This window comes from Nuphar pumila, chromosome 7 (genome assembly GCF_984573655.1).
Source record: "Nuphar pumila chromosome 7, dmNupPumi1.hap1.1, whole genome shotgun sequence".
Taxonomy (NCBI): domain Eukaryota; kingdom Viridiplantae; phylum Streptophyta; class Magnoliopsida; order Nymphaeales; family Nymphaeaceae; genus Nuphar; species Nuphar pumila.
Window position 1 is genome coordinate 112,230,702 of NC_143255.1, and position 27,022 is coordinate 112,257,723.

General features: G+C 40.2%; 1 protein-coding gene across 3 annotated transcripts in view; it reads left to right on the forward strand.

Annotated features, from left to right (window-relative positions):
- The first annotated feature begins 25,669 nt into the window (after nucleotides 1-25,669).
- The window catches only part of LOC149832961 (uncharacterized), a 74,516-nt gene continuing 73,163 nt past the window's right edge, over nucleotides 25,670-27,022 (forward strand). For 2 of the 3 annotated variants that reach the window (XM_090014806.1, XM_090014805.1), the window contains exons 1-2: nucleotides 25,688-25,781; nucleotides 26,235-26,553. In XM_090014806.1, coding sequence (XP_089870932.1) covers nucleotides 26,285-26,553 — 269 coding nt within the window. In that variant the 5' untranslated portion in view covers nucleotides 25,688-25,781; nucleotides 26,235-26,284. Of the gene's footprint in view, nucleotides 25,782-26,234; nucleotides 26,554-27,022 lie in introns of all 3 variants that reach the window. The other variant, XM_090014804.1, reaches the window with a different exon arrangement.

The following is a 27,022-nucleotide window of genomic DNA, read 5'->3' on the forward strand; positions in this document are numbered from 1 at the left end:
ATCGGGTCTGGTTGGCGGGTCAGGTCGGCGGGTTAGCATACCTCAACACGAACCCGACCCGTTTATTAAACGGGTCGGCTGTGGCAAACACGAACCCGACCCATTTATTAAATGGGTAACCCGACACGACACGGTTAACCCGTTTAATAAATTGATCGGATTGGGTAAACGGGTTGGCGGGTCAGGTTCGGGTAAACGGGTTGACCTGCCCACCTAACCCATTTATTAAACAGGTCAGCCGGGTTGGCGGATTGGCATACCCCTAACACGAACCCGACCCGTTTAATAAACGGGTTAGGCAAGTCAACCCGTTTATGACACGAACCCGTTTAAGCCAAACCCAAACCCGACTAAGAAGCGGGTTGGCGGGTCGTGTCAGATTTTGCCACCCCTACATGAGATGTATTGGAGGTACATTCAAACTCACCCTGAGTTCCAACCCATGACCAGGAGTTAGCACTACCTCATTCACTCACTCTTTAGCCGCCCCTACCATAATTTAGATTACGTGCAATCACACTACACTGCAATGTACCGCTGCACCTGACTGCCCTCCATCTCTATTGGGGCTTTCCCACACAACTGACATGTGTGAGAAAGATGGAGGGCATCCAAGTGCACCGGCACATTGCATTTGTATAATGTGATTGCACCTGATCCGGCCTCTTCTATTGGGGCTTTTCAACATGGTTCTCTTTGATCGTGGACAATCCAGGGTACCTAGGATGACCTGATGACCAAATTCTGTGGATCAGAGTTGTTGCACACTTGGCCCATGTCAAAGGAGAGCGGATCAGGTCCAAGGAGCCTTGGACAGAAAAATCGTCCAAGGCACCTGGATGCCATCCATCAGGGAGATCAATGGCATTCAAAACCCATCCAAAAGTTTGGTTTTTACTTAGATGGGCTCCACAAAAAATTTTGATGCTCACTTCTTAGATGAATGGCATCATAAATGGACGGCTGATAATCGTCCAAACATGGTGCTTTTGGTAAGTGTTCATTTTTAAATGGACTGTTTTTCTGTCCAAAGGCTCCTTGGACCTGATCATCTCTGGTGTCAAAAGCATGTGTAGGTGTCTTTCTCCAGGAAATGTGAGCTATTTGTACAAAAATTTAATCAACCCCAACCAATCAATAAATACTGTTGGAGTAATCCAAACACAGTCACAACTTGCAAACTTTTGTAAAGCTTCAATACATGCTCTGTTGCTTGGAGAAACTTAACTGACGTCCTGTAAGGACTTAATGGTTTATACACCATCTTGCTAGATGCCGCGCTTACTAAAGAACATCTCAATTGGTTGACCATTGATGATGACAGAAAAGTTGGACGAACAAACAAATTGTTAGGTGTAAGAAGGAAGGTAGAGAGAATTCAAAGGAGAAACTGGGCTGTTTTGAAATGGTCTTGATGAGGTGGAATAGTCCCACATTGCTTGTGCTTGAGTTTTCTGTGGGCTTTATAAGCCACTTGAGAACTCATACACTTGTTCCTGAGAACAAGAGAGTGGGATGACCACCACACACACATGCGCGCACGCGCCCGCCCGCCGTGTTGTGGGGTTCGGGTTTGGGTAATTGGCCCTTTAGGGCCATATCCAATCAAGTCAAAGTACCTTTTTACCCACAGTTTCTTTGGATTTGGATTCGGTAACGGGTTGTGGGAATGGATAACGGGTCACGACTCCTCGGATTCCGTAACGGATCTCGATTTTTCGAAGTCCGTTAACGGATCACGTCCCCTCGGATTCCGTAACGGGCTCCTTCCACGTTTCATAACCGTTCGTAGGTTATAAAAGCGTGGTCAGGGGTGGGGTTACGGATATGCTGAGACAGACTTTCTGAAGAAGAGTTCTGCGATTTCCCATCTCCCTTTTCACTTTCTCTCTCTTTCCTGTGAGTTATCCCGAAAGGGGTTGTTCTGCAACTGTGGTTTGAAGAGGCTGTTTTCGAAGGACGATCCGCCGGAGTGCACCGTTCGATTCGTCGTGGCTATTGTACCCTGGGGAAGGACGCCGGACCCTGATCTGCACATTATGTGAGGGCGAATCTTCTCTAAGGGGAGTACTTTCGTACGCCTTAGCCTGTTACATAATCTAAACATGTGTCTGTTGTTTTCTTTATGTTCTGTGCATATGTTTGTTTATATGCTGCCGTCTGGATTTTGGTCTGTTGCGGAATCTGACATGCCTGCACCCTATTGTTGTTTCTGTTGTCTGTTAATCATGCTATTTACACTGTTATATTTCATGATTTATTTCGTGTTTTATATCATGATGACGAATGTGAAACTGTGTGATCCAAAAAGTGATCCAACACAAATCTCATAATTTTATGAATCCAACTAATGTGAAAGCAAAAAAGATATGAAAGTCTGCCGCAAGAATTCTCAATCTATTTGGTCATAAGCTTTAATTAGCCAGATCTGGCTATCTTACTTTTAGAGAGCGAGTCAGGCATCTCATGGGCTATCAAAATACTTTGTTATATGTTTCTGCCTCTAACAAATGCTCTCTGATTTCAAGAAATAATACGTTGGAGCAAAGGTTGCATTCTATTAACCATAATTTTGGATATGATTTTCTAAATAAAATTACAAAGACTGGTCGGTCTGAAATCAGCAAAGGAACAAGGATTACTGGTTTTAGGAATTAAGATAATATTCATCGCGTTAATTTGCTTTAAAATTCTTCTAGTATCGAAAAAATTTCTTACCACTCTACATATATCGCTTCCCACAAATATCTTAAAAAGTTTGAAAGAAAATATCGAAAAAATTCTTACAACTCTATATATATCGCTTCCCACAAATATCTTAAAAAGTTTGAAAGAAAATACCTGCCATGAGGTCCGGGTGCACTATCTGCTTTAAATTGGAACACTGCTTATTTGATTTCTTCATATGCAACCTAAGCTAATAAGCTTTCATTCTCTGTTGAACTAACTTGAGGAGAAAGCATAACACCTAATTGTGTACGACCCACAACTTCCTTAGAAAACAATTTAAAAAAAAAAAAAGTCGGAAGCCTCAAGTGTAATATTTGTAGGATGAATATCATCAGGTCTACAAATATAATGAATATTGTCAATCATAATATTATGTTTATATTTGGCATGAAAAAAGGTTGTATTTTTATCACCCTCTTTAATCCACTTGCAACATGACTTCTGCTTTCAAAAAAAATCTTCAATGACACTCAATCCCTGAAGTTGATCTTGAATGCATGTCTCTTTATCAACTAAAGATAAATTTCCTTGTTCAATAGATCTTTGAGTGTCAAGCAATTCTTGTCGCAAGTGTGCAATACAACTTTGGATGTTGCCAAATTCAGTACAATTCCAATTCTTCAAAGTGGCTAGTTTTTTAACAAATCTAAACATTGAACAACCTCTAACTCTGGTAGACCAACAAGCTTAAATTATCTCTATGCAATGATCATTATATATCCACATCTTAAAGAACCTGAAGGGAACCTTGCAATTGACTGAATTAGCTTCAAGGTGTACCAATAAAGAATTATGATCGGATATAGATTGGGGCAAGACTTCAACCCGTGTAGAAGGGAATTGGTGAAGCCAACATGAGTTAGCTAAAGCCCTATCCAAATTGCTGGCTCGATAATTACAACCAAATTGTTTATTATGCTACATAAATCTGATATTTGGACAGAAAACTTCAGTTAAGTTACAAGATTCTACCATTTCATTAAACTCACTTGAAGCAATTTTCATACGAGTCTCTCAAGCATTAAGAGGGGTCCCAAATAACATTCCAATCACCTAGAAGAATCCAAGGAAGCTCCACATAATGCATGGAAAGGTTGTACCATCAATTTCTATGAGCCACACAGTAATTATGGCCATACACCCCAGATAAAACCATCATTTCCCCACCTTGGGTGACTAAAATAGAGATAAATTGATCAATAGAGCACAAAATGTCTACATTGACTGAAGAATAACGCCAAAGACAAATGATTTTAGATGTTGGGCTATATTCAAAATTACCATACCATTGAAATTGTTGAAAGCAATTCAACGTCCTGTATTATACTTCAACAGTGATCTTGGTTTCAAACAAGAACACAACATCATCACTGTGCTTGTTAATCATGTTTAAAATTTCGCTACAAGCCAGTGATCTACCTAGGCCACGTATATTCTATGCAACCAACTTCATTATATATGAGCAATTTGCTCTTTGAAGAATTCTGACTGTAAGGAATCCTGAATGTGATAGGCCTTAATTGCCTCATTAGGATCTACAATGTCCACTTTGGAAGCTACAGAAGTGACAGCAGAATCACAAGTGTCGAATCTTCATATGTTTCTCTCTTTCAGAGTTATGCTCGTATTTTAGCATCTTGAATTGCAAGTCATTTACTGAGAGGTAGATCTATCTCTCTTTTCTAGATAAGTGGGTGAATGGGAATCTAGAAAACCCCGGATAATGGTCGACCTTTTCTTTATTCCATTTGATGGTATCAAATTAAATTTTAATGACACACACACACACACACACACATATATATATATATATATATATATATATATATAAAGAGAGGGAGAGAGAGTAACTTGTATCTTCAAACAGGTAAAGTGTCCCAACATTTTCGGACACTTGTGCGCCGTTGATCGCCTGCAATCAGCGGTGTAGTTTATTTTTGTTTTTACTTTTAGCGGTGTTCTTGACCACCGCTAAAGGTCCAAAATTCAATTTTTTTGGATGCAAGAAGTGCAGCCGAGTGTCGAAACCGAGTTTGACGAAAACCCATTCGAAGATATGGGTTTTCCTATATATATCATAATACATTCATGCTAAATATGACACGATGTTAAATGAATAATTTTTTTGGGTTTTCAGTGTTTTTTTTTAATTTCTGACCATATAAACGTGTTCAGCATGATTCATTTACTAAAAAACAAGAATTGGATCATGCATTTTGTATGAAAAAATGGTATTTGGAGCTTCCAAAATTTATGAAAATTAAAGGCAGTTGTTGTATGAAACCTTATAAAAACCTATCCATGCATTGGAATCAGGTCAAACACGTATAAGATACAAGTGATTTCTAGGTAAGGATACAAAATGGCCAAAACTCTGGCCCATATTTCCGATCCTAATAATATACAACCAAACCTAGGTTTGGTTCATAAGGATTCTGGCTGGGTCTGAGTTGAGTAAATGAATGCATTCAGAACCAAGTTGGAGCTGGGTTTAACCCGAGACAAAAAAAAAATGAATCTCCTCGACTCTTTGACGAGTACTCGAGACAAAAAAAAAAACTCAATTCTTTGACGAATAGCGAATAATTGGTGATTTGCTTGACTAATAGCCAATTGCAACTTCTATTAGTACATATCTTTGCATCTATAAGTCACTTGCCACCGCCCAAGGTTTTGGGTTAATCATGTAGTCCCAACGTGGATCCATGCTTAGTTTAAGTCAAGAACATTGAAGTTGTGTAATACCTACAATTTTTTTCGATAATTATTAAATCAATAAAGATAAATTTTATGTTTCAATTGTATTTGAATTTGCATTTTTAATTTAAATTAATATGAATTGGATATGAGATTTGATTTGGATCCAATTTGGATTTGAATCTAAATCTAACGTAGAATTCGATTTGGATCTTAAATGAACTTAAATTGGAGTTGGACCCATTGGGTGAGACTCCCCTCTATGTGGGCCCCCACTTGAATCAATTTCCTAGGTGGCAATGAGACTAATTAAAAATTTAGTTAGTCTTATTAAACAAACTAGGGTGGGACGTCTCCCACTTTCTATTATCTAAATGATTTATTAAATAGGAAATTAGGTGGATTAGCTTAATCAACTTGCCTAATTCACATGGAAACCAACGTAGGTTAGGGTTTGCTTAAGTGGCATAGTGTCTTAACTAAATACATTGAATCTAGGCCCTATAGGTGGCACGTCCCTAGAGACCTTCCTAATTAGGTCATTGCTTAATTACCAAACTAAATTAATTAACAAAATTTTAAATAGGAAACTTAGTTGAAAATCAAAGATGGACTCTCTCCCCCTAAACGATTTTGGAGCGAGGAGTCCATATTACAGACACTTTATGGGGATGCCAATTGGCTGTCACGGGCTGGGAAGCGAAGGCCCCCGTGACGTAGCTTCGGGCAATCACACACACCGAAAGCAGGCCTTTTAAGCGCACAAGCAACACACAACACACGCGCACGAGCGGAAGCAAGAGTACGCGTATGCACAAGCACAAAGAGAGAGAGGGATGCAAAAAGCTTCTTTATAGATACTTGAAAGCAAAGTACATCAAGAGGGGAAGAGAGGGTCCGAATACACGGGGTTCTTAGGCCGTAAGGCCTTGTGGGGCACTCTAGAGTGCCAAAAAGGTGTATACATTAGAGCAAAAAAGTGAAAAACATGGCGGTCCGGAACACGCTCCCCCGCCTAAGTTGGCGCCGTCCTCGACGCCAATTGTTCATGGTAGCCTTCTACAAGCTGTCGATGCTGAAACATGCTGCTGGCTTTCTCCCAGGTGGCTTCACATTTTGGCAATCCTTTCCACTGCACTAAGTACTTTTTAACTTCCCCTAGATAGTTGTTGGAATGGTTGAGGATGATATCTGGATCTCTGCCTGGTACACTAACTGTTGAAGGGGCTCGTTGTGGGATCGGAGCACGTTGAGGCATGCTCCGTTGAGGATCTCCTTTATCTTCGTAGAATGGCTTCAGGTTGCATATATGGAATACCGGGTGCACTTGAAAGTTTGCTGGCAAGTCCAGCCGGTACGCCAAGTTTCCCACACGTTTGATGATGGTGAAGGGGCCATCATACTTGCGAATAAGGCCTCGGTGGTGGCCTCGAAAGATAGTTGTGCGGTCAGGAAAGAGCTTTGCCAACACTTTGTCTCTAACTCGAAATTCTGCTGGGCGACGCTTCTCATCTGCCCATTTCTTCATGCGCTTGGTTGCCTTGTTTAGATATGCCTTCGCCAACTCTGTCTGATCTTGCTAGTTCCTGACAAACTGGTATGCATAAGGTGCTTTTCCATGTCCTCGCGCAGCAAGGGAGTGCGGAGTCTGCGGCTGTTGTTCAGTTGCGACTTCAAATGGGCTATGGCCAGAAGACTCACTCTTTTGAAGGTTGTAGCAGAATTGAGCCGCATCAAGTAAATCAACCCAATCCCTTTGGTTGGCACTGACAAAGTGCCGCAGGTATTCCTCCAGCATGCCATTTATTCTGTCTGTCTGTCGGTTTGGGGGTGGAAACTTGTGCTGAAATGCAAGTTCGTCCCCATTAAGCAAAACATTTCTTGCCAAAACTTGCCAGTGAAGCGTGCATCACGATCACTGACGATGCTCTCTGGAATTCCCCAATGCTTAATTATGTTCCGCACGAATAACTTTGCAGTATCCGCGGCTGAGCAGGTGGCAGGGGCAGGCACGAAGATAGCATACTTCGAGAACCTATCCACAACCACATAAATCGAACTGCAACCTTGTGCTTTCGGCAAGCTTACAATGAAGTCTATTGTTATTCACTCCCACGGGCGACTAGGCACAGGAAGGGGCTCCAGTAGTCCACCGGGTCTCTGATTGATGGGCTTATCTTGTTGGCAAATCAAGCAAGTTCGTACATAGGCATCTACGTCATCGCGCATTTGCGGCCAGTAGAATGCACGTTCCAACAATGCCAAGGTCCTCTGTTGTCCTGGGTGATCCGCCCAAGTAGTATCATGGCACTCAGGCATCAAGCGCCTCCTCAAGGTATCTTGTCGCGGAATATATAGACGATCGCCCGCGGCGCGGAGCAAACCATCCTCTAGCCAAAATCTCCGCGTCTTTCCTTCCTTCACCAATGTGATCAATTGTTGAGTTATTGAGTCACTTTTCGAAGCTTCACGCACTTGTTCAAGAAGATCGCTCGTTGGTTGGCTCGCACTGTCATCCCAGGTGAGCAAAGTTGCAAGTTTCGCCTTTCGACTCAAGGCGTCAGCCACAACATTGGTCATGCCTGGTTTATACTCAAGGATCATATCGAATTCTGCCAAGAAATCCTGCCAGCGTGCTTGTCTTGGACTCAGCTTCCTCTGAGTTTGGAAGTAGCTTGTCGCAACATTGTCAGTGCGCACAACAAATTGTGATCCCAAGAGATAGTGTCTCCATGTGCGGAGACAATGCACGACCGCCAACATCTCACGCTCGTGCACCGTGTATCGACGTTTAGCGTCGTTCAACTTTCTGCTTTCAAATGCGATGGGATGTCCTTATTGGAGCAACACTCCACCAATAGCAAAGTCAGACGCATCGGTCTGCACTTCAAAGGGTTGCCGACAGTCAGGCAACTTCAGCACTGGCTCCTCTGTCAAGGCATGTTTTAACCCATCAAAAGCCTTCTGGCATGCATCAGACCATAGCCATGGTCTGTCTTTCTTCAACAGATCTGTGAGCGCAGCCGCAATCTGCGAGTATCCCTTGATGAAGCGTCGGTAATAATTTGCAAGCCCCAAGAAAGAGCGCAACTCGGGAACCTTAGAGGGTGGCTCCCATGCTTGAATAGCTTCAATCTTCTTGTGGTCCATTTTGAGAGTGTCGCCTCCCACAATATGCCCCAGAAAATGGACTTCCTTCTGGCCGAATAGGCACTTCTCTCGCTTGACATACAATTCGTGGTCCTTCAAAGTCTGAAACACAATATGAAGGTGCTGAACATGCTGCTCCATTGAGTCGCTATACACCACTATGTCATCCAAATAGATGACGACAAACTTGTCGAGGTGCGGGTAGAAGACCTTATTCATTAGGGTCGAAAAGGTAGCGGGTGCGTTCGTCAAGCCAAAGGGCATGACAAGGAATTCGAACGCCCCATATCGCGTTACACAAGTAGTCTTTGCCTCATCCCCTTCTGCAACTCTCACTTGCCAGTAGCCTGATCTCAGATCCAACTTAGAGAAGACCTTCGCCTTTCCAAGTTGATCAAACAAGTCTGCGATCAAAGGAAGCGGGTACTTGTTATTCACCGTCATTTTGTTCAGTGCCCTATAGTCGACGCACAACCGCTTCGACCCATCGTGCTTTGCTTGAAAGAGCACGGGCGCTCCAAAAGGAGCTTTGGATGGTTGGATGATTTCTGCTTCGAGCATATCATCCAATTGTCTGCGTAATTCCTGCAGCTCATGAATTGCCATGCGATAAGGAGCCATTGCGGGTGGCCGTTCACCTGGTATTAATTCAATCTGATGATCTACCTCACGCCTCGGAGGTAGCTTCTTCGGCATTTCGGCGGGCATAACATCACCAAACTCCTTTAATACTGGCGCTAAGGCCTCTGGGACATCCGCGACTTTTTCTACATCATTTGTAACACGGATTGTAACAAGAAAAGTCTCATCACCACTTTTCATGCCTCTCTTCAACTGGAGCGTAGACACCAAATGCTCACAATGCTTTCCTGTCATCGCAGTAACCATGCAGGGTTGACTCTCACTCTCAAAGCTGACAACATTGAGGTGGGGCATCGGCACTACCCTGTTGCTTCTCAAGAATTCCATCCCGAGGATGACTTTAAAATCAGCCATGGGTGCGACTGATAATGCGATCCTTCCTGACCAGTTGTGGATCCGCACTGGTACATCCCGAGCAACGCCATAGATGGCTTTAGCCTCTGAATTAACCGCTTTTATGCAGCTCTCTTTTTGTTCCCACTATAATCCCAACCGTTCTGCTTCTTCACGCGAGATGAAATTGTGCGTGGCACCCGTGTCTACCAATGCCTTGGTAAGTCTTCCGTTGAGCAAAAGTTCCAAATACATCAGTTCTTTACATACCGTCGGTTCTCCACTGGTTGTGACCTTTACTGCATTCATCATTCGCATTGCGCCAACTGTTGGCGCTTCTGCAAGTTGATCATCTTCCTCACCCTAAACAGCATTCGCAACTCGGGGTGCGCGGTTATCTCCATTCCCTTGACCGCGGTTTCTATTGGGACATGTATCCTGCCAATGATCCCCATGGCAGATGCGGCAGTCACGGCGACGATAATTACCCCCTTGAAAGTTATTCCAATTCTGATTATTATTTTGGCCATCTTGACGACCGTGATTCTGCTGGTTTCCCCGACCAGCATTTTGTCCTTGGTCGTTTCTTCGGTTGTCTCTTCGGTTGTTGCGATCATTTCCCTGCTGTCTGCCTTGAAATGCAGGGTCATTCCTATCTAGCTCGGCAAGTTTCTCTGCAACCGCAAGCGCCTCAGCTAGTGTTGCGGGGTCATGCCGGATAAGTTCTTGGTTTGCCCATCCTTGCAACCCATTGCTAAAGTAAAACAACCGATCCTCATCGTTCATTCTCTCCACTTCCAACATTATCGAAGAGAATGCCTTGACATAGTCATGTACTGACCCTGTCTATTTCAATGCCAATAACCTTTTGCGGGCCATTTTCTCTTGATTTTTAGGTAGAAAGTAGTCTCGCATTTTCTTCTGAAGGTCTTCCTATGAGGCTATAGCAACCAATCCCCGTTGAACATCACCTAAGTGATGTCTCCACCAAAGGGTCGCTTCATCCGCAAAGTACATTGTTGCGGTGCGCAACCTATCTGCATCCTCTTCTATCCTCGCAGCTTCTAGAAATTGGTTCATCTTGTAGATAAAATTCTCGAGATCCTTTGAGTCCCGCGTGCCTTTATACTTTGCGGGCTCAGGTAGCCTGTACCGTGGTCTCTCCACATATGTCGCAACACCACCAGCCAGAGCAGTTCTCAACTATCGCTCTAACTGTTCATTCTTTCGTCGAACAACATCCAATTCAGCAGCCATGATGTTGAACCGACCCAACAAATTATCAAATCTGGTGGAAAAGTCCTCCACCGAGTAGTTAAGTTTAGTGGCAAGACTTTCCACCGAGTCTTCCACTCCCTCTACTGTTGTTTTGATCTCTGCATTGAGATCTCTGAAAGCGACACAAGTTCCATTAACCAACTTCTCCATGTTGGTTACTGACCCAGTCAGCTCTGCCACATCGCACGAGATGGCTGACACCCGATCATCGGCCATGAAGTCCTCTTCAGCAGGAACCATACTGCTTGAAGGAGTCATGGCAATCTTCTTCGGCGCCATTGTCACTCCCAATGTCGACAAGGCTCTGATACCAACTTGTCACGGGCTGGGAAGCGAAGGCCCCCGTGACGTAGCTTCGGGCAATCACACACACCGAAAGCAGGCCTTTTAAGCGCACAAGCAACGCACAACACATGCGCACGAGCAGAAGCAAGAGTACGCGTATGCACAAGCACAAAGAGAGAGAGGGATGCAAAAAGCTTCTTTATAGATACTTAAAAGCAAAGTACATCAAGAGGGGAAGAGAGGGTCCGAATACACGAGGTTCTTAGGCCGTAAGGCCTTGTGGGGCACTCTAGAGTGCCAAAGAGGTGTATACATTAGAGCAAAAAGGTGAAAAACATGGCGGTCCGGAACATTGGCACTCCCCTTTTATAATATTTTTATATTGAACTAATTGAATTCATGTTTTATGAGATGTTATACCTAATTAGAAAATTATATGAATTAAGGAAACTAAATAAGGTTGAAAAGTCAAAGTATGACATAAAAGGAAACCTAATGGGATGAGAAACCTAGTGAGGTTAGACTTTTTCTCCCCTCCCACATGATTTTAGGAGAGTGAAAAACCTTTTGAGATAGGTACTTTAGCCAACGTGAGACTAAGGGTTCTATACAAGAGACCCCCTTTCACACCCCATATTTTCTCATAATTTTCTCTTTACTTCCTCTATTATCTCTCTTTTTCATCTTTATCCCTTTCTTCCTCTTCCACGCCTTCTATTGAAAAAGTTTGGAGGTCTAGACCTCCATTAAAGTTGGTGTGGCTGAACCTCCGGTACTGGTGCAACATAGAAAAGTAAGAGATTTGCTTGACAATGCCGATTTTTGGTCTACATCTTTGATTTTTTGGATTTTGAGGTAGGGTTTTACCAACTTTGATTGTATGTACGGGCTAGGGTACATGATTCATGCATAGGGATGAATCCCTTACGCATCTTATGACCAAATAATGGTCCAGATCTAAGTAGGATCTAGTTTGAGATATGTTTTAATTTTTTCAAAACCCAAAATAGAATTTCGAGAAATCAATTTTTGGAAAACCATGTTTCATGAGTTGTTTAATGTGTTTCATATAGAATCATGTTATTATTTGTAGACCTCTATCTAAAGCATGTTTATATGTAGTTAAGCATGATTTTACGATGATTTAATAATTTAAAATCATTATGGTGAGTTTTCATGGTGAATCTTGATGTATGCATGATTCTTGATGTGTTTTCTTGAAATAGCATGTTTTTCTGAAATTTTCATTTGATAAGTCTTTTTGTAAATTCTATTTCTCCTAAATGGTGCATAAATTAATTATAATAAAATTTATGGATACTCTACCCATGTAGAAAAAGATCTCAGTCTAAACCTTTCACATCATCTGATTGGAGTTGAGGAGTTATGGCCTCTACAGGATGACATAGAGCATCTGTCCTGAACAGTGAACCTATTTTGATAGATAACCATTGGAAAAGTCATAACCTCCTGAATATGTATTATTTTGATCTCAGATTTTTATGGGTGATTGTTGACATATCTAAGAACCTGGAATAAAAAATTGACATGCTAAATGCATGTGGTCTAAAAAACTAAATATCAGGCAAGATGGCTGAGAAAACCATTTTATTCTGAATTATGTTCTATCCAGGAATAGGAATTGCATGTGGTACATAGTATTTATTTCTTATTTGATAATGTATTTAGCCTTAATTTTTTGTTTGCTTGTTCTAGACATATCAAATTATGTTAAAAAAATTCTCTGAATTTATTTCATTGTTTAAGATGCCTTATCTGAGCGTACAATAACAGACACGTTAAGACAAGTTTGCTTTATGACCATAAAATAAACTGTCATTTCAGAATTTTTATAAATTCATCTGATATGATTTTGAGGTGAGGTTTTCAAATGTAGTTAGATAAGACGTATAAGAATACACTTATTTTTTTAAAGGCCAAATTCTTAGTGTAGGAATGTCGACAGATTTTACCAAACATGTTTATCTGATTTTGACTTATTTATGTACAATGTATGGCATTGGACTGTACCTTGGCTTGTGTGCATGATTTATATATTATAATGCATGTATGACATGTGGTTTTGATACATAGCATGAATATAATGTGTGCATGATGTTTTGTTATATTTCATGATGAGATTTTATGAGTATACTATTATAATGTGCATTATGATGTGAATGGATGCTATATTGTGTTATAAGGCATGAAAGATGTATGCATATTTGAATGCTTAGAAGGGAGCTTGTGGTTGTTGAAACCAATGTTGTGTCCCAAGTGAGGCAATGCTTAGCTTCAGTTGAAGGCCATGGACCCCATGGGTGGGCTAAATGTGTAAAAAATAAATTAATAAAAAAAATAAAATAAATGTAAAATGTAAATTAATTCTTTTGTTCTTACAAGAAGAGGGTAAGTGGTACCCTTCGACTCTGAGGGTTACTTTATAGCCCAAAAGGTTGCTTCTCTAACCATAGATTGATAGGGGACTTCAATTACCACTGCAATCACAGGGTGATATGTATGTACTTCAGCTAAACGGATACTAATATATCAGGTTGAGGGTTTGGGTCTCTCTCTCGACATTGAATTGCCTCAAATCTAGGAACAGAGATGTGTGCAAGGCCAGGTTAATAATCTACAAGTTGTTTGAATATGCACCATATGCCTTTGTCATTGAGATTGAGTTGTTTATGTAGTACCCACAAAATTAGTACAAAAAGAGAAACAATCTTGTATTGTGCATGTAGATAAGGCATAACATGCATCATTTAAATAAGAAAATATAATATAGATAAGGAATTACTCATTCATACATGGATGTTTTAATGTTTTTGGTAAGATCATGCATTGATTAACTATTTATGCATTGGTTATCTGCTTATGCATATCTGATTATATAAACTTGATTCTATCTGTACCTGCATATGTATTGCAAACATACCTTGAATAATAAATGTTAATTGTAAATGTGTTCTGGTAATATTGAATGCCTGAATGTAAATATAATATATGTATATATGTTTGATGGATAACCTAATTACTGTTTTGAAAAGCATGTTTCATGTATGACTGATACTGTATGTATATGCATTGTTGGTGTTATCCTACTGAGACTTGGAATGAGTCTGACTCTAATGTTATAATCATATAAGTAATTAATAGATATTCTGGAGCGATGGCCAGATGCTATGATGTGTGCCAAGAATCAATTATTTAGATTATGAAAATTTTGTATTTTGGCAACACTTTATGATTGATTTAAATTGTTAAACTATTTAACATTTATTTATAAATTTATGGATGGATGGATTTACACTGGTTGATGAATGACGCGGTTACTTTGTTGATGTACCTATAATTTGCTTGAGATTTTTAACCAAAAGAATGTTTTCATTGTTTAACAAAGTAGATCCCTGATGTAAAGTAGTCAATCAGTTTGATCTTTAGTGGTTTCATATTGGACCTAGTATTAGAAGGCTAAGACATGCTCACACTTGTGCTCAGACAGACTGTCTAGTACTTGGTATTGTTGGAGCGTAGCCTTAGTAAGACCATTGTATAATTGAAATTAATGTTTTAAAAAAAATCCTAGATTAAAATTTTGGGGCAATACAAGTTGAGTCTTGTTTGAACCAAATGCAAGTCTAGATATTACTTTAAGACCCCTTTGTTTACGATAGTGCAACCCTATAAGAACTAAGAAGTCATGTTTTTTGAACGCATAATATTCCTTTGAATTTGAGGCTCTCATTGGAAACTAGTAGCTCGGATAGAATGTGCCATTTGAGGAAGTGGGAATTGTCGAATCCTAGATTTGGCAGCTAGATGGTAGCTGTGGATTTCATTCCTTAGTGTTAATATAAAGGTGAGAGGACCTGACTTCACATCCCAAATGCATAAACACCCATCCTAGCTACCAGTTTCCAAACCTCTACCGCAAGGTAGTTTTGCCAAGTTTTTGCCAAATGCATTAACTCCTATCCCAGCTCTTAGTTTCCAAACAAGGCCTGATGAGACACTTTGGATTGAAGTGAAATTCTATTGACCCATAAACCACAATCAACATGATAATACATCACTTTTTCTGCACACAATAAATTCATCTGAGGGATACAACCTGCTCTACGTACAAAAAAGAAAAGCAAGGCTGTTTTTTTTTTTATTCTTGGGAGGCCTATACAAGGTCAACTCTTGGGGAGCTAGGGCCCCTACCCGCCCCCCTTGGTTCTGCCCCTGCAAATCTACATGGTTGGATTTGCAAAAAAAGTGTTGAAAATGCCCAATCCACCTAGTAGTTCTCATATTCTAGTGACTCTCTCACTATATATATATATATATATATATATCCATGCTAAATGAACATGCTTAATTGCATAATTAAGCAAATGACTCTAGACTAAATTGTGCTTACAATCCTATTTAGCTTAATTGCCAAAAGCCTAACTGTGGGTTTTGGCCTAACAATTTTAGTAAAATGCTTGATTTGGTCAAAATTTTGTGCCATTCTAGTCAATGGGTTAGATAAGAATTGGTGTCCACAAACGTCATTAAGTTTGTGAAACTTTTTGTGAGATTTTCATAGGAGGTGAAAATCTTCATATATTTGTGCGTGTGGTTGGCTCTTCCTATGCAAATTATTTGGTTCCACGCTTGTAGATGTGTTTGACTTGGTGAATTTGTTATGAATCAACTATTGGATCATGCATTTGTTATGGAAAAGGTTTTATGAAAATTACGAGTTGTTGATTTTAAGCCTTAAAAGAATATTGTTTATGGATTATAATTGGATGATTCGATAGCTGGTTCTTATAAAACCAAGCTTGTAGATCACATCCATACGATTAGAATTAATAAAAGAAAACCAAAAAACCATGAAAATTGAGATTTCCATAATAGTTCTCATATTCTAATGACTATCTATACAGAGAGAGACGACCGTCCCGATATTTCTAGCACATTCTGAACCATCCGATTGTGGGCAATCAGATGCTCCAGATTCTCTCTCTCTCTCTCTCTCTCTCTCTCTCTCTCTCTCTCTCTCTCTCTCTCTCCGTGGTTGGTAAAATGCCAGGAGGCCACCTTTTTACTAATGATGCCACAGGGTGCTGTTGTCAAGCAATTCAACTCAATGGCTAGGGGGAGGGGGATGATGTCCAATATATACGCTAATCTGAACCGTCCCATTGCCCACAATCGGATGGTTCAGGATGCCCTGTAGATATTGGACCGTCCAAGCGATGGAGGGTCCCTTTTTTTCTCTCTCTATGTATATACAAATATTGATTATGTGCAAATGTAACGTCCATAGTTTATTTATCAAACAACTTGATTCGCATTAAAAGATTTTAATGTTAAGTTCTCTAAGAAATTTAAAAAATTAAGATGGTCTATAATGCATCAACATTTTGTGGAAATTGTAGGTTTTGCATCAAAACAATATGATTTAAAGCATGTTTTCTAGTTAACAAATCAACACAAGGGCCATGTACAAATGATATCAGGACACCCGTACTGGATCATAAACCAAGCTAGGGTTGTCAATGGTCGGGTATGACCCACTATTCATCCGTAGTGGGTCCAATAGGATCCAGATTATAAATAACAGTTAAAAATCCGGGTCAAACTTGTAAGGTTCGACTAATCTGAAGAGCCTGATAGGGATGGCAGTGGACCGGGGGGAAGCGGGGCCCCGCACCGCCTCGCCCCGTTTGGACCAGGGATGGAGGGCATGAAACGGGGATGGAGGCGGGGATGAAGGTTAAAATTCATCCCCGTGCCGGGATGGAGGTGGGGATGGACTGGCACGTTCCCCCGCCCCGCCCCATCCCCGTCTTGGCCCCGCCCCATCCCCGCCCCCAACCCTTTATATTTTTCTCTTACTGTTTACTAACCCTAACTCCCTAAGTTCCTAACCCTGGAGCCGCCGAGTCGGGCCGTCGCCTCTTCCCCTTCCCCATCTCATTTGCATTATCGTTGGAGCCGGGCACTGTTGGCCGACACCATCTCTCCCTCCTTCCATCTCTGTCGCTGCCTTGTGTCACTGTCGTGAGCCTCCTTTGTGGTGCCATCTCCTCCCTCTTTTCTTTTTCCTTTCCTGCTTTGATGATTTAAACGCTCTGCGCGTTCGCCCTCTTTGCCCTATTGCAACTGTTTCATTGAGCCCTTTTGAGAAGAAGTCAGACGAGGTTGATAATCTTTCAGATCTTTTCAATCTTGTTGGTGCTGGGTTCCATGCTTATGAAGAATCCATTCTACAGAAGCTTAAGAAGGTTTGCACTTTGAATTGATTTCTTTTTTTATTTTTGTTTACTGTGCTTTAGGATATCTTCTTTACTCAGCATCGAACTTTTGTCCCTTGCATCCATGGGCATTGTCTTGGTCAAATTGAAAATTGTTCTTTAATAGATTGGATTATTATCTCTTGGGATATTTGGTCAGTGCAATTTTCACTGTTCCTTGGCATGCTATTTGATGGAGCAGTTTCCATATTTACTTTTAATGCCTTTGATGCAACTTTTCTCATGAAACCCTTTTTTGAATGTTGAATGCATCATTTCTGAAATGTTTGGGAAATTCTAAGAAATTTTGGAGAAAAATGTTTCCCCCATACAAAGGGAAATGTATTTTCCATGCAACGGAAAAGCAAGTTTCCCATGTAAAGGGAACACATTTCTTGTGACTGTGCAAAGTGTTTTAGCTATGAAACATATTTCCAATTTTCCATGTGTAGGCATTCAGACATATACGTTATTAGAATTTTTTAACATCATGGACTTGAAATAAAAAATATACTTTTCAATGATATTATGCTAAAATGAATGTAATATTTTATGTATGAGTTAAATTATATACAAGTCATGGTCATGGACGGGGACGGGGATGGGGACGGGGGTGGGGCGGGGTGGGGCGGGGGCGGGGCGGGGATGGGGACGGAGGCGGGGCGGGGTGGGGCGGGGTGGGGCGGGGATGGGGACGGGGATTAGAATGTTGAGACGGGGCGGGGGTGGAGGTCCAAAGTCTCCCCCGTCACAGGGGTGGATCGGGGATGAAGGTTACATTTTAGAGACGGGGCGGGGGTGGAGACCTTGTCCCCCGCCTCGGCCCGCCCCGATCCACTGCCATCCCTAGAGCCTGATATGGATTATGAAATTTCATACGAGATATAGGTTTGACCTGAGCTCTAATTAAGATCAAATTTATAATGCAAGAAGCATAAAAATAATTTTTTGCTTGGTATGAATCGGGTCTAGCTTGTGTAATTCTTATAGGACTGGGGTGTGGTTTTTCTATTAATATGGTTGGACACATGTCTGGACCTAGTACCAGCACCTTAGAGTTGAATTCGGGTTTGAACTTACAATATTGAAGCTAACTTTTTTTTTTACCCAAAAAAAAATGCCCACAAGATTAGAGACCTAGTCGCGCTGCTTCTGCCTGTTGTACTTACTATAGTAAAGGCAATTTTTTGACGTTTTTTTTTTGTTTTTTGAGAACTTTTTGACGCCCTTATAATTTGAAAATAATTCAATTGAATAGATCTGAACACACATTCTGATCTTACTTTAAGGATCCAAATGAGGATTGGATATCCTATGGTATCCTATCCATTTTCAAGATCTGGGTTGAAAATATACATACCAAGTCCAGCTCCAAGCGAGATCAGGATCATACTTGATGGTAGGGATGGCAGTGGACAAGAGCAAGGGACAAGGTGTAAAACCTGCAAAATTTTGATAATGATCAAAATAAATAAATATTAAAAATCTTTAAAATGAATATGATAGTATGATATGGATTTGATCCAAATGGATCTTTAATCCGAATAAGATCAAATGAATCTAGTAATTGGATTCAGTTAGGATAAGTGGATTCGGATCCTTGATGGATCTGAAATTCAATTTAAATTCAATTGGATCTCAATGGATCCAAACACGATTGAATCTTAATCAAGATCCAAAAATCTAGTTAGAGAGTTCAGAAGATCTAAAGTATATTTTAGACCCAACTCGGACTTGAGATCCGAATCCCAACCCGATTGCAATTGGATCTCGATAGATCCAAATATCTTGTGAAACCTTATTCAAGACCCGGAAAGCGATTAATGAAATTTCGTAGGTGTGTAAGAGGAGTCAGGAGGATCTACTTAAAAACGTGGAAGCCCGTCAAAGGTAAACGTCAAACAAAAGCTTATATAAATTAATTCTGCCAAAACAAACAATGAAAGAGAGTGTGGTGTAGTGGGGAAGTTTGTTACCTCTTGGGGTTTGATGCAGGTTCAAAACCCACTGTGCGCACTTGCAACGAAAATCATTGTTATTTTTTACATAAAATTCGAAAATAGGCCTAGGCGGTTTTAAAGGAAATAAAAGTCACATAACTTGCAATGAAATGCAACATGGTGCAGTGGTGGGGTTTGTTGTCCCTTTGGGGTCTGACCTTAATTTGAAACCCCTCATTACACATGGCTTTTTGCACTATATCATTTTGAACCTTTTTCAAAAAAAAAGGTGAAAACGTAGGGCTAAAAACTCTTACATTTTTGCCATTCCAAAGAGCAAGTGGTAACGTGGGAATATTAAAAGGTAAATATGTTTTTTTCTCCTTTTCCACGTTTTTAGGAGAGCCCTCACCACAAGAGTAAGAAGGATACCAAAAATGAAAAAAAAAAAGTTGAAAAAACAAATATTCAATTTAGGAGAGGCAACATGCGAAGTTGAATGGAACTTTAGAAAAAATAGGGAGATCGTGTATGAGGGGACGTTTCCACTTTTTTTCAAAAAGTTTTGAAAAACCCTAATTAGATGGAGCTAAAATAGGGAGGAGCCCTTTTAGCAAATCGTGAATCCACGATTTTTGCTCTCTCTCTTTCTCTCTCTCTCTCTCAGCCCACCAAAGACCCCCATTGTTGTTGTGTGGATCTTCTTTCATCACCTTACGTGGAGCTCCAATCGAGAAGGAAGGAAGCAAAGTTGTCCGCAGGCTCGATTCTCCGAACTAAGGTAAGGGGTATAATATTTTTGTGCATGTATTTAGTGCCCTGTAGCACAAGTATACTGCAACACCCTACGCATGTATGAAAATGCATACATCCATTTAAAATAGAAAGGGTGGATGGAAGATCAAATCAATCCTCGTTGCATAGGCTGCAGTTGAATCTCCTATCGTGGGATGTCGATCTGCCCTTAATATGGAGATTATAGACATAGTCCAGATCGCCATGTCATAGACAACATTTTTTGTTTATAATATACCTATATATATATAATAATCCTGATGATTCCTAGTAGGTATTTCATTTATGCTTTGAATGTTCATGCAAATACGTTCTGAATGAACCCACCACTTGATTCCTTTTTTTTATCATATGGTTCTGCACCGTCATATAAAATGTTCATGCATATTGATTTGGGTGCATAGAAATTTGTTTATAAGTTGTTAAATTGCCATATTTATAAAGGAACACATTCGCGCTTATTGAAGATGTTTATATGGAAAAAGTGGGAATCAGTTTTTTTAACGGACCGATGAAGCTAGACGTCATGCCTACTGATTGGTTCACATAGTAATTTTTTTAATAGGTTTGGACGGACTGATGAAATTAGATGTCACACATACTGATTTACTCATATTGCAAAGGATGCTCTTTTCTATTTGCAACCATGCAACGTGATCATGTTAAGAAGCACGTTATTTTTCTGGGTATGAAAGCATATGCAAGTTGATAGTTACAAACTCATGTTTAATAAAACCACAACTCAAGGTGAAGAAGTATGGTATAGACAAATGTTACTTGTTGTACTACATTAAGTTTTGTTTGATATAGTCCTTATTTAATGAAAACTACATCAAAATGTACATGTAATAAAACCTAGAGTCCATGCATGATAATCGTGGTCCCTTTTGCATTATTCTTAGAAATATGTACATGTTTTTTTTGTTTTGCATCATCCATGGGTGTGCTTGCTGCATGTAAGGTTTAGATGTTTTGAACCATTTCAAAGAATTCATAATTTTTGCAACAACCCCATTTGCATGGTTGTGAGTCATACAATGGGTAGCTGATTTAGTTTATTTAATGTCACCCACACCCACACGTGCTTCTCCTGTTTGATAGAGCTGTTAGTGCACGTCACTCGGTGTTGGGACGTTGCAAGTTCAAACCCCATTTGGTATGTTGTGCAACGGGTGGGGATCTGCCTAACCCCATATTGCCTTAAAAAAAATGTGAGTATCTATTAGGAAATGAGATGGAAATGTAGAATGGGCAGAGATCGGCTTGACACCAGCCTCGTTTCTTGGTGCCTTTCACGACCATGGGCATATCCGACCATGTTGGTCGACCGGTTCTCAGCCTGATCTGAGTTGACTCGATGTGACCTGAGGTGGGCGGGCCATGTATTGGATGCCGCTTGCACAACAGAGCATGTTGCTCCCTGCGGGTGCTGTTGGCACGGCTGGCATTATAGGTGCTGACACTACAGGTGAAGCATGTGTGTTGTAGGCTGTGGGTTATGGCAGACAGCAGGTCTGCCGCAGCCGGGCATACCTCTTTGAATCTGGTGGTATATACTATCAGGTGTCAAGGCGCTGGGTGTTCACTTAGTGATGGGTGTGCAGTAGGACTGGTAGAGGTCTGCCAGTGCCCCGTCAACATATGCATAAGTATATGTGGAAAAATATATATATATATATATATATATATATATATATATATATAGATAGATAGATAGATAGATAGAGATATAGATGAGTTGCGCAGCTGAGTTGATGGCCTTCATGCGACTGGGTTTTTTATCCCATTGCAAGCCCAATCTCCGGGCTTCCTCTTGAGCCATGAAGCTATGTGTGGCTCCCGTATCAACCATCGCATTAGTAGCCCTTCCATTGATAGTCCCCGCTAAGTAGATTAACTCATTCTTGACCATGGGCACTGCAAAGGTGAATCCTTCTAGTGCGTTCACCATTATAAGGCCCCCATTTTGACGTCCTCTTCTGCGGGCGTCTCTTCTATCTTGATAGCATTTACCGTCCTTCGTCCCACATTCTGTTGATTTTGGTTGGGCCAATCTAGTGCAAAGTGATTTTTGTTGTAGTACCAATATCGAAGGTTTATATATATATATATATATATATATATATATATATATATATATATATATATATATATATATATAGAGAGAGAGAGAGAGAGAGATGGCAACAGAGTTCTTTTAAATTCGAGTATACTCAAACTATGGTTGTACACTCTGCAGGGGTGATCGTTCTGATTGAAACCCGACAAAATGTTGTAAGACCGGTTATTCTATTGTTTGGCTGTCATGGGATGAAAATGAGCATATACAAGCATACGGTTTCGTAGACCCTTTATGGGCCATGCGAGCACTTATAAGTGTTCGGTACAGACTGTGAGCAGGTCTGACTGTTGTGGCTGCCTCGAACTATGAGCAGGTCTATGACTCATCGCACCCCAACTACAGTTTAAAGAATATATATATATATATATATATATATATATGATAAAATATTTTGAGAGAAAAGGTTCGGTACGACCTTATAAATGATAAATGCTCGAGTTCACAAAACCTCAATTGTATATATATTCTTGTTCTATTTGTCAATCTAAAGAAAAATAAAAAATTGGATGGTTTTGGCCATCATAGTATACGTAGACACATTTTTGCAAAAGTTGCACATTTCACTGTCTGTTCCCGAAATATATGTTTATCTCATTCTTGAGTTTGTGAAGTATAGAAAATAATAATTGTACATGTTACTTCCCTGAAAGTGAAAAATATATTACATCAGAGATTCACTATTATGTACATATTCAGAGTAGGTAGGAAACCCATTAATGTGCACATATATCGGTTATGGCAAAACTCATTGCAATGCACATATTTAAATAGCATGATGGTTTTTATTATATGCTTATGAAAAAAATGTTATGTGTTGATGAATGTGAAAAATGAATGAGATATCAATGACGTATCCATGTTGCCCATGGTTTTTTTTTAAGTGGTTGACATATGAATGTTGCAATCAATGTTCAATACAGAAACCACATGTTGTTAAATGCAGATTTTGTTATAATTGCACAATTAAGAAAAAAACTACAGGGACGTGATAGTATAAAATTGAAATTGAGCATGCAGAACCCTTGTGGTGTCATAAGGGCACTTATAATGCTAATTAATTTATATATAAATTGAATTGTGATTGTATGCAAATATTATGACATGTTTTGTGTTGGTTGATATATGCTTGTTCTGTCAAAAAATTGTCTAATAAAGGACATTTGCCATGCCATAATCATGTGAAAGCTCAAAATCGAGCTTGGGGTTTCGCATAACCTTTATAGTGCTATACGAGCACTTATGAGAAGTTATACTTGAGACATGTCATGTGAGTGCATGATTAGTGGGGTACGAAACATACAACCTAGCTTAGAAATGAAGTTTTAAAATACTACAAGTATAAGTACTCGACTTAGACGAATTATTGTTGGTGCCTATTGGGCATTGATTTGGTATGTGTATACACTGAGATCACCCCAAGTGTGGGTTGGGATTTTGAAAAATCTTTATGGTGCCATGAATCAACTAAGAAATAAACAAAAATGTAATATATGCACATATAACCTAACTGCGAGATTATGGGTATACCTGAAAGATGGTATACATTACCAGTTTCTCAAGATTCTGGGTATACCTAGAAATGGTATATGTTACCGGTTTCTCAGGGTTCTGGGTATACCTAAAAGACGGTGTATGTTACCGAACCCATGGTCTACCTTGAAGATGGTAGATGATACAAGCTCTATGGGACAATTATGTTTTTGTGAGATGTAGGCATCTCACTCGATCCTCAGTCCCCGGAGTTAGGGGGTCAGGACTACCAATGCATCATAAGTGGTAAATCCAAGTCTTCTGCAAAAGTTAACATGGTTCATACTATTTCTAGTTATAGCCACCGGAGAGTACTCTATCGATCGTGAACCGTCCCCTTTGGATATCCGTACAGCTAATCATACAGGGTATTAATTTGAAAAGCATAATAGACCCTCCTGTGATCTCGGTTCGCTATGATGTCGAATGCCTGTGTGTACCCACATGAAAATTAACAAGTAGAATAAAAAGTTAGAATACATTTGAGAGTCTTCAAGTACACATACAATGTTTGATGTTGCCTTTGTTATAATATGATTGTGATCCATTCATGTGATGCGTAGTTTAGTAATGATTTCCTTTACAGTCAAAATTGTTATAACAAAAATGTGATTTATTCATATGATGTGTCACTCATTAATATTTTTCTTTTATATATTAAACCATGAAAGGTTTGTATTGGATGAACTGTACGTTCAAAACTTGTTTGAATATTTGACATTTCTGATATCAATGTGTTGCACATATACTTGTACACATGACACTGAGCACATTCATATTGATATTATGCTTCTTACTTAGACGAAATGTAGTTTGACCCATATCTAAATTATTATTTTTTAGGAAACAAATAAATATACCAGGGTAATTGCGGTCGTCGCTGCAGACAGTGCCATGAGACTATATATTCTTTGGATGTCCTGAGAAATTCTAACTTTGAATTCATTAATTATATTATTTATGACTTATAATATATTTCAAGGCAAGACTTTAATTCGCCTAATGATATTGAATTTGTGTTATCACCTCTAACTCATCTAAATTATTTGATCGAGGGATTAATAGAATATTTCCGCTGTGGTTTAAAAAGAAAATTTATTTCAAAAAAATTTGAGTTAAATATTTGGGGCATTACACAAGGTCTCCACCCTCGTCTCGTATCAAAATCCTGACCTCCATCTCCATTTTCATCCCTGCACGAGTTTTGATTTTAACCTTTATTCTTGTTTCATGTCCTCCATCCCCGGGTCCAAATGGAGTGAGGCGGGGCGGGACTCCATTTTCCATCGGTCCATTGCCATCCTTAAAAAAGGATTGAGGGTGGGGGCCGAGTGGGGGCAAGGTGGAGATGAGACAGTCATGAGAAAGCTTAAATCCATCCCTACCTCAATCTCTGCATGGGTTTTGAATTTAACTTCCGTCCCCGTTTCATGTCCTGCTTTCCTGGTCCAAAATAAGTGAGGCGGGGTGGGGCCCATTTCTCCCAGGTCCACTGACATCCCTACTTGATGGTGCACGGTTAGCACGCATTCAGAGGCCTGCCTGAACCCGATAACATCTCTGGATATGGACCAAAAACCTGATCTTTGAGTCATGTCAGCAACTCGAAGTTCGTGGCATTTGGATTTGGATCAGACCTGACCCCTTTCCTCTTCCACTTTTTCTGGTCCTTATCGGAGGCACTGGGCCCCACCTGGGCTTTTTCCCAGATCAGTAACCCATTTTTCACGTGTGTTCGAATCTCTGAGATCCGGACCTGGTCCGGTTCCGGATCTGGATACGTGTGCTATTCGAAGGAAGACTGAAAGCCTGAAGAGAGAGAAAACCTGGTCCGGGTCGGAGTCCGAATCCGGTTCCGTGTATCATTCGAAGGAAGGCTGAAAGCCTGAAGAGAGAGAAAAGGAAGATTTGGGTTCGATCAGAGAGAGAGAGAGAGAGAGAGAGACGTGTCCCCATGAACTCGGACACGCTCGCTCTCATCCCTTCGATTTGCTGCTTCAGGTTCGTCCTCTCAACTCAGACTCGTTGCTTTCCTTTATTTTTTTGGTTTTTTTCTTCTTAGGTTCAGGGCAATGAGAAGGCAAGTCTCTTCCTCCCTTTCTTTTTGTTGTGTGTTCTGTAACTTCTGTTTGGGGCATTTGGGAAAGTTTGTGTTCGGTTTCTCTCATGATTTCGTGCTGAATTTTCCCGAAATAGAGGTTTTTGTTGGCATCTTAATCGTGAATTTTGTTTTTTATTGGGGTTTCTTTTGTTAATCTAGTGTGGTTGGTGAACTAGGGCAAGATTTTCTTTTCTGTGTTCGTCGGGTTTATTTGGGAAAAAAATGGGGTTGGATTGAACGGTTTATCGTTTCACCAAATCGATGCACCCTTTGTTATCCAGCGGTAGGGTTTTTGCCCTCCCTCTCTTTTGATGGTATGAAAATTCGGGTTGTTTTGTTTGTTGTGCTCGTAGTTTAGCGGAGAAGGCTTAGTGTTGTATGGAGGTATGAGTAACTTGGAGTCATGGGCGTGAAGATTGCTTTCCGGAGAAGCGGGGTAAACGTCGATGATGGTCTCCTGGCCCACGCCGATCCTGATGGCAATGCCGTACTGCCTTCTGTGGTTTCCACAATCAATCCGGTCGAGGCATCCCCTACTCCTAAGGGCAATAAAAGGGAAAAGAGTATTCTTGATGACATAATGGGGGACCCTGATGATTTCCAAGACCTTGGTGATCTGGGTGCCGGATCAGATGGTGAACCTGATAGATGGGAAAATACATGTAGAAAATGGTAAATCTGAACGTTTTTAAAATTATTATATCGACCGCAATGTGAAAGAGTATTGTCATTCCATTTTCTTAAAGAGGAATCCGTTATTTGTGTGCCCTGGTTCTGTACGTACCTTGATTTTCTTAGTCCAGACATATATGGCATGGTTCCTTACTTCAGCAGGATGCAAGTATGCAAATTTCATCATTTTAGATACTTTTTTGTACCTGCTTTCCCGTACTAAGTAGCAGTTACAAATTTGTATCCTTTTTTATGATATGCATTTATCAAATATATCATGGTCAATTCTTTGGTCCATTGTGGATGATTTTTCCACAAAGAAATCTGATAAGTGAGATTTTGAGCAAGTGTTTACAGAATCTTCTTTTTCATTAAGAAATGATTCATCAAGATATAGAGTAATCTATCCATTCCATTCCATTGAAATGGACACATCTAAGACTACAGAATGCTTGGGAGTTCCTCTAAA